Raw genomic sequence first — 9594 nt, forward strand, 5'->3', positions numbered from 1 at the left:
GTGTTAGATAAATAAGTGTATGAGTGTATAAATAGTGTGTGTTCCACAGTTATTGTCAAGTGTTCATGAGATGGATTGCCTGATGGAAGAAACTGTTCCTGTGTCTGGTCGTTCTGGTGCTCAGTGCTCTGTAGCGTCGACCAGATGGCAACAGTTCAAAGAGGGAGTGTGCTGGATGTGAGGGGTCCAGAGTGATTTTGCCAGCCCTTTTGCTCACTCTGGATAAGTACAGTTCTTGGAGAGAAGGGAGGGTTGTACCAATGATTTGCTCAGCAGTCCGGACTACACTCTGTAGTCTTCTGAGGTCAGATTTGGTAGCTGAGCTGAACCAGACAGTTATTGAAGTGCAGAGGATGGATTCAATGATGGCGGAGTAGAACTGTTTCAGCAACAATACTACAGCGAGAATAAAAGTTACGCCTTCTTTCTTTGCGTGACCATTTGGGCGGCGTTGTGCAAATCTTCCCACATCGTGACGTAGACATGTGGGGGCATTTTAGAACGAGCTGTTTTAAGTAGGCATGGTTCACTCTTAAGTCATTTGAGACTTTAGTCTTTGCAACTTTACAGATCTTCTTTATGCACCAAGAGCTTGTAACACTCCAAAGAGAAAGGAAAAATTGAAAACGCATCATATGACCCCTTTAAAATACTATAAATAAACATTTATTTGATGTAAATATGACTTTCAGTTGAATTACCTAATATATTGTAAAATAAAATAAAATAGCTTGAATATAATTCATATTAATGCATATGCATACGCCACTAGAGAAAATGTCAATTTAGCATTTTATGTATATACTATTACAGCAATCATGTTCATTACCAACAGATTACATATAATATCTAATTATTTTCTAATCTTTGTCAAATTGGTACTCAGGCACAAAACTGTCGCAGAACCTTTTAGTTGTCAGTATGAATATCCAGACTTCTCTGTTTCAGATGTTCTGGGAACAGGCTGTGAGTATAACGGTGTGATTTACCGTAATGGCCAAAGCTTCCAGCCCAATTGTAAGTACCGCTGCCTGTGTGTGAATGGGGCGATTGGATGTGTGTCACTTTGCACCGAGTCCCTACCACCCCGGGTCTGGTGTCAGTCGCCCAAGCGAGTGAAGATTCCAGGCCAGTGTTGTGAGAAATGGATCTGCGAAGAGTCCCGTAAACCACGCAAGACCAACCCCAGGCACGCTCCTGAGGAGGGTGAGCCATGTGGTGATAAATATCTATAGCATCTTCTGGTGAACTTGCATTGTTTTAGTTCCTTATCACTGATGAATTACACCTCTTCTTTATGTCTTTTTCAGTGTCCCTCATCACTAATGATATTTGGCATAAAAATTGCATTACCCAGACTAGCCCATGGAGTCCCTGCTCAAAGACCTGTGGGCGGGGCATATCACAGCGCATCTCTAATGACAACCCTGGCTGTGTGATGGAGAAAGAGTCTCGACTGTGTAACCTCCGACCCTGTGAGGTGGACATCACCAAGCACTTTAGAGTAAGAATTGAGTCAGTCTCTAGTTTATTTCTATTCTATTTCATTTGTACACCCATCCTATTTTCCATTTATTTTAATTATATATTTAGCAAGAATAATTAATATCATAGACAGACAGACAGACAGACAGATAGTAAGACAGAAGATGGATGGATTGATTGATGAATTGATTGATTGACTGTCATATCATTGTCATTGATGGATGGATAGATGTATTGATTGCCATATCTGTTACTCAGCCGGGTAAAAAATGCCTGAACATCTACCGTGAGCCAGAGTTTCAGAACTTCACCATCTCAGGCTGTGTCAGTAAGAAGGCGTATTGGCCCAAGTACTGTGGAGTCTGTACCGATGAGCGCTGCTGCATCCCATACAAGTCTAAGACCATCGAGGTGGAGTTTGAGTGTCCAAATGGTTCAGTTTTTTCCTGGAAATACATGTGGATCAACGCCTGCTTCTGCAACCTCTCCTGCAGGAATCCAAATGATATCTTTGCAGATCTGGAGCAATACTATGAGGTCAATGAGATTGTTAACTAACTAATTCACCAAGATACAATCTCTTTTTATGGCATCCTTAGGCTCACGTTTGTAGTTTGTGCATCACATTTGACAGTAACAGGGATGCAAGATTGATGAGAAATCATTTCAGATGATTTATGAATGAACATCAGCACAGTTACTCATATTGAGATGGCTTGTGAAGGGAACAATGTTAGTTCAGACTGAAGGACTTTATGGTACAACAAGATTTCAGATGGATGGATGGGGGACAAATATTAAAATTAAGAAAATGTTACATTTAAGATGTTGACTTCCCATTACAAATCTGTGAAGTCCCAAAAAAATTGTTTTTATATTTTACAAATATATGTTAAAAGATTTTGCCTGGCTTCAACGATAAAAGGAATTCTCCTTAAAGGAATACACATCATCGGTTTTTGAAAAAATATATGTTAGGTAAAATGATGTTAAAAGACATTTTTGTATCTTTGTTATGTTACATATTCTGAAATACATATAAAAGAAGTGACAGTGATTCACACTTTTATTTTGCCAAGTTGTTACTGTTCATATTTAATTCTGGAAATATGCAAGAAATGTATCTTTTTATTAAAAGGCATTTACTTACCTGTATACTTTAACTTGTATTTATCTCTGTTGTGTATAACGGACATAATTTCTGTAATGGTGTAGTTGTGAATTCATGACATAATTATATTGTATGTATTTAGAATTTTCACATTGTTAGACATCACTGACTTAATATACTCAATTTTATTTTAAGAACACAGTTGGTAAATACAAAGTGATCTTACCAACCTTCATATCTTCCTTGCTCATTTATATAATGTAAGATGAGACTGAGAAGCACAGCCACTGATTCAGATACGATATCAAATGTACTGTAGACTACATTGTTAATAGACTAAAAAATACTGTCAGTATTTGACACTTCTGTTAGATATTACAAGTACAGAAATATGCAATATGTAATGTATAAAAAATCCCCCAAACATGCATCCTTATCAGAAAACTCTCCAACACAGTCACGCACATACACATTTTAAGATACATATTATACATTCTCACAGCCAAGTGTAAGCATCATAGAACCTTCTTAACATATTCATATTACATAATCATTATAAAATATAACATTGTACATTGTAAGTAATAAATTTAAACCATGTCATTTACTGGTTCATATATTTTAAACTAGTGCCAAGTCTATTAATTATGTGCAATATTTGTTTGTTGTGAGGGCCATCTCTAACGTATCCCATGTATCAAATATCCCTTGTGATAAATACCAATGATGAACATTATCTAATCACAGGAGCATCAGCTTTCAGGTTCAAATTCTGTCACTTCAAGTCCAACCGTCTGCTGAGTTCCATTCTGCCATCCAAATCCATTCTGATTTGCACTCTGGTATTATTTTGACGAGGCGTTTAGCAGGACAGCTCGACGGAATGTGTGAGGGCTGAGGAACTGTGCTGAGGAACTGTGCTATATATATATATATTTATTTTTTATTTTTTTTGATAGTAGTTTAGAATGATTGTAATGTTAAAATAATCTGTGCTTACTGTAGCCCATGCCCTGGATAAAATACTTGAACGCTTCTATCAGTTTTCCAGGCTGAACATAAGCATGTAGTGTAAATTCACTCATAATCGCTGTAAAATCAAATATATGACCTAGATTAAGAATGCAGATTTTAATGGATAAAATAATATCTATAATCTGTTTGCAAATTATATATATACCTCATGAACCTGAGGCAGGCCACCACAGTCAGCCATTTAAAAAATAAAAAGTAAAGTTGAAATAGTTTAAAAGCTAAGGATGCACAAAATATCTGTGCCATATAACTTATATTATTTTATTCATAGATATTCATCAAAGATAACAATGAAATCTCATTCAAAATATGGGCACAATTTAGAAGAAGTTTTGCACTCAAGGAATTATCAGTCTACGCTCCCATAGCAAGAAATCACGTTTACCCCTTCTATTATGGATGAAACCTTTAATATTTGATCTGTGAAAGGTCTTAGGACACTAAAAGTTATGTTTATTGATGGAGACTTTGCATCATTCAGTCAAGTGAAAATGAAGTTCCAAATTCCTGACTCCCACTTTTTTAGATATCTTCAGCTTCGTAGCTTTTTGTGTTCCTCATTGAGCCACTATCTTTCATTGCCTCTGAGTCTATTATGGACCTGAGTCCATTTTCCAAAGGAGCCATTGGTCAAATTTATTCTGTAATAAATTCTCATAACCTGGAACCCCTAGCTCAATTAAAAAGAAAATGGGAGGTGGAATTAGATATAGAACTCTCGGAAGACATGTGGCAGTCTGTCTTAAACAATATTTATTTATCTTCAATTTGTCAATTTGTCTAAAACATAATAAGTAATTCAACAGTAATTCAATTTAAAATTGTTCACAGACTGCATTGGTCCAAAGTGAAATTAGCCAAATTTAAACCAAATTTAGACCCTCACTGTGATAGGTGTGAAATTGAGCCAGCTACGCTATCTCACGTTTTGGCTTTGTCCAAAATTAAAAGACTTCTGGCATTTGGTATTTAAATTTCTCTCTGATACATTATAAACATGTATAGAGCCTGAGGCAATAACTTCAATATTTGGTATCATACCGCGATCCTTATGTTTTAAAGGCGTCATAGGATGCTACATGCACTTTTACAAGTTGTTTGAACTGAAATGTGTGTTGGCAGTGTGTGTACACAACCACCCTAAAATGATAAAAATCCACCCAGTTTTTTTTTTTAATCTTGTTAAATTTTTTCCCCTTTCTCAAATCGAGCCGATCTCAGATGCCAGTCTGTGTGACGTCACACAGACAGGCCCCTCCCACGATTGTTTGATTGACAGTACCGTTTCAGCAAAGACTAGAGTCTTACCTGCCCACCCTGAGTGAGCTGTCATCAGTCCACTATTGTTTCACCCTCTGGAGCAGATGTAGACAAGAATGACTCCTAATAAGCGATTGAGGTGTTTTGTTGTTGGATGTAATAATGAACATAGCAGTCGTCATTTACTATCTGAGCCGCTGAACTCGCAGTGGATTACCTTTTTTTTTAAGAGAATGCGCCCCCGACCTACCTAAATGTGTCTATGTTCGCGCAAATCTTTCATGATCCAGCCTCATCTACAGAAGAAGTGAGTATAATGTTTTGTAATGAATCTTTGCAAATCGCCTTTCCTAATAATGTGCTAATTAGCAGAGAGGGGCGGGTCAGCAGAGCTCATTAACTTTGAAGGAAAATGCTTCAAAAACGGCTTGATCTGAAAAGAGCTGTTTTTGACGGGGTAAAAAAAAAGGTGTTTTTTTACACTACCACTGAGAAATTTTAACCAAACTATGTTACAGACTTTTCATGAAGAACCTAAAGAATCATATGAACTTGTGGAAAATGGCCATCCTATGACCCCTTTAATCAAAGTACGCTTTTTTTTTTGCTATGCTTTTAGCCCGGAGGTTAATACAGCTCAAATGGAAAGAAAAATCCCCAAATTGTTGTGGGTAGGGATGTTATCTAAAAAAATGAAAAAGATGTCTAACTGTATTATATGTTCCGATCAGTTCATGATTGTTCTGTATCTCCTCCTACAACATAAGTAATTGTTAGCATTATCCTGTCAAAACAGTCAAATTGTGTAGGCTATAATTTCAAAAGCTCATTATTAATCAGTCAAATTATTCATAGCCTTCCTCAGTTCTCACCTTTTCAAACAGGTGTGAAATGACTGTATCATGGAGAGCATGAGTCCATCTTGTAATCTGCTGAGAATGTAACGCTTTAGTGATGATTTGTGCAATAGCATGGCTTTGAACAATTATATAAGTTCATTCAAATGAGTTTAATAATGCAGTCATTTCAAATCTCATGAGATTGCAAATCTAGCAGGGGGAAAAAAATCAGTTTTATACCTTTTGTGCTGCCCAGTCCATGAAACCCTCTGCCTGCACACTCAAATTAATCAGAACAAGACCTTCCACCATGTCTGGATGTTTAAACATTAATAAGAGACACATGCAAAAATCAATAATTAATGCAAAAATGCAAAATAATAGAAAATGTTAATTATCAAAAGGAAACATTCCTGTGATTTAACAACTGATTTAACACCTGGTGATAATAATCAGCAGGATAACATTGCAAATTGCTTTGTAGCCAAAGTTGCAGAATTGTAATCCATGCTATTCAAAGTGATTCAAAATGCAACTGAGAGGAAAATTCTATAAAACTCACTGCAAAGCGAGCAAGGATGTTGGCTCCAGCTCCAACCGCCATTCCAATCACACTCTTCAGACTGTGAGGGAAAAAGAGCACGCATTCAGGTAGGTTTGGATCAAGACCACTACAAGCCTCAAAAATAAGAGTTAAACATACCAGTTTTAAGCATTTAAGACTTACCCAAAATGATTGAGGACCATAGGGAGGGTTTCTGAGAGCTGATCCATAGAAGGGTAGGTATACCTACAATAATAACAGACAGTTCTTTAACAGCCTCACACATGTGGAACATTATGGAGGTCAAACACTATGGCGTTCCAATCAAACAGCACGACAGGTTCATTAGGTTTGGCTGATGGCCTTCCAGGCATTAGCGAGGACATAATCTGTCGGGATGCTGTTCTGGAAGGTTGGATTATGGGCAGTGGCTGTCCGTTACGTTGCTCTAGCAGATGGCAGATCATAAACATACTCTGCTCCCCTCAGACCCTACAAGTGACATGCTGACCTACATTCTGCCAGTCTGGTACCATAGGGTGCTGATTAAAGCTGTCTGCATTATATTCCCTAGAGCTGATTTTCAATGGATTTCCTGTTTTAGGGCCTAGGGAAATTAACCTAAAGCTGTTTTTGTCTTTGTTGACAGAATGAGTAAGCGTGTCCATTCACTTTTAATTTTGAGACATACATCTGAAGGTTTTAGTTAATCGTATGCCTTCGGATGCTCTGATAGACCTGAAACCATAATATCCCTTACCAAAAAGTAGCATACTTCAAGTTTATTTTATTAAGTATACTTAAGTAAAGTTCAAGTATATTTTTAAGTATACTTTATATAGTAAGTATACAAATATCAGTGTACTAGTAGCATACTTGTAAGTGTACTATTTCAATACTCCTTGGGACTAAATTGGCCCACTTTCTAGTATATAAAAGTATACTTTAAGTATAACAACAGTAAACTTTGAGTACACAACTAGTTTACATCAATATTTTTAGCTTGTACTGCAACTATACCTAAAGTGAACTTATAGGTATACTGATAGTTTACTAATTAAATATTTGTAGTAGCATTTTTAGTACACTTCGAAGTATAGTCTCAGTAAACTACTAGTTTAGTAGTTTTATACTGCAAGTATACTCGTAAATTTTCTTTAAGTGAACTTTACATCATACTTTAAGTATACTACTATGTCCCTATTTAGGTATTAAGTATATATTTTGTTATATGAATATCTGAACAGGCCATCTGCCATGAGACAGCTATTTCATGATCTGTAAAACCCAAATATCTGTCAAATAGCTTGTGATTGTTATTCACCAGATTTAAAATGAAATTGGTCTTATAAGAAAAAAAAAGATTTATTAATTTATGCAAAAACAGTTACATACAATATAAGAATGAAAAGACACATTCTAACAGTAATACCCAATCTAAACCTAAAATTGACAAAATTAAAATAAATAACAGAAGAAAAAAAAAAAGATAAAAAAAACTTGTCGGTTATACGTTCAGTGTGCCATCATCATCCATATCCACGATGCAGAAGGATTCAGGCGTCACCTGCATGCAGTTTCTTCAACAGTCACTGAATCACCAGTTCCAGGCTATATTTGATGAACAATTGTTTTATGTTGGTAATGTCCTGCTGGTGAAGTCCTCTCAACTCACAAGGATTCAAACTGCTTTAATGAAGCATTTAGAATACTGAAGAGGCAGTCTTTTTTTGGGGAGTTCAAAAATGTTTAGCCTACTGTTATTATAATTGAACTCAAACAATAGTACTATTCTTTCCAGAGGTCACAACTGACGTGGACTTTCCATCTGTTGCTGGACATTTGTGAGCCTCATCTTTTATTAGGCTATGACCTGCATAAATTCTAAACCAGACAAAGTAATTAACCTATAAAGGGCGATATAAAAATAAATCTAATGACCTCATTTTAATTATTTAATTGATATTTCATTGATGATGACTGATACCACACTAAAAGAAGATAAATTATCAAAGAAATCTCATTGTACATTATTATTTTGCAGGACACCTGTACTATTCATTTGAGTAGCCTATTTGGTAAATATGACGTCATTTATATTTCCATATTTCATATGCGAAAATGTTTGCAGATGACATGATTAAAGTAAGCTACATTTTACGTTAATAGTTTATTTTTTATTTTATTTTTTATTATGCTTTAAACGACATACAAAACAATACAAAGCCAGGGTAACAAAGGATAAAAGAAAAGATAAACAAAACTAAAACATAAAAAACATATACACACATATTCAGAGACATGCATGACCTTTACATTACTCAAAAATTTTGAAGACAGAACACAAACTGACAGTTTTAATTGCCTTTCTATTAGTACTATGTTGAATAGTACACAAGTAGTTTTCCAACTCTTTCAAAAACACTGTAAAACAGGGTTTTTTGTTAGAAAATTTACACTTATGAATGTGAAACTTAACCAACAAAATAAACAGATTAATAACAAAAACTTCGTTATTTACATTACCATAATTAAAATATCCAAAAACTACATTTTCAAAATTAAAGAGTACCTTTTCTTTAATAAACATAGAGACATCATACCATAACTTTTTAACATAACTACAGTGCCAGAAGATGTGGGGTACAGTTTCCAAGTACAAAGAGCAAAAAGAGCAATTAACATCAATATCCTTCTTAAATTTACTAAGAAAATGTTTAACAGGATAGAATTTATGAGATATTTTGAAACAGATTTCTTTTATCTTGTTTGTAACAAAGAACTTGTGAGGCAATAACCAAATGCTTTCCCACTTAGGATTTCCAACAAATTTAGTCCAATAAGCAATAGAGCAAGGCTTGGTAGCAATCTCCTTTAAAAATAGAGAACGAATAGACTTTTACGTTAATAGTTAAATGAGATAAATTCTATTACATGACCCACTGACACATTTTCGTCATTGCACACTAGATGGCGCAACATTAGTATATTTTAATAATTAGCTCGGCAGGAGATTTGAACCTGCATGTTTTGAAGTGAATATGAATACACTTAATTACTACATTTTAACTAAATGTAATCTATTTCAATTATTGTAACTTTTAAAACGTGCAAATATTAAATATGAATTTCTATTAACTCACATGTGTCTTTTATTGTTTTAAATTCATGTAATTCGAAACAAAAATAAATATGCATTAGTGTAATTATTGAAATTGTATTCTAACACGCTTTTTAACACATTATTTTTTCCCCCTCTCGGTTGCTCTGGGTGACGCTACGTCTCCATGGTTGCAGCAGAGGAATCTCCGCGCTTGCGT

The 9594-nt window shown here is 35.2% G+C and overlaps 1 protein-coding gene across 1 annotated transcript in view; it reads left to right on the forward strand.

Annotated features, from left to right (window-relative positions):
• LOC107552812 (WNT1-inducible-signaling pathway protein 1-like) overlaps nt 1-2390 on the forward strand; it is a 4907-nt gene extending 2517 nt beyond the window's left edge. The window contains 3 exon segments of the mRNA XM_016234801.1: nt 949-1206; nt 1311-1504; nt 1744-2390. Coding sequence (XP_016090287.1) covers nt 949-1206; nt 1311-1504; nt 1744-2043 — 752 coding nt within the window. The 3' untranslated portion in view covers nt 2044-2390.
• Nucleotides 2391-9594: the final 7204 nt, after the last annotated feature.

This window comes from Sinocyclocheilus grahami, unplaced genomic scaffold (genome assembly GCF_001515645.1).
Source record: "Sinocyclocheilus grahami isolate Dianchi unplaced genomic scaffold, SAMN03320097.WGS_v1.1 scaffold459.1, whole genome shotgun sequence".
Classification (NCBI taxonomy): domain Eukaryota; kingdom Metazoa; phylum Chordata; class Actinopteri; order Cypriniformes; family Cyprinidae; genus Sinocyclocheilus; species Sinocyclocheilus grahami.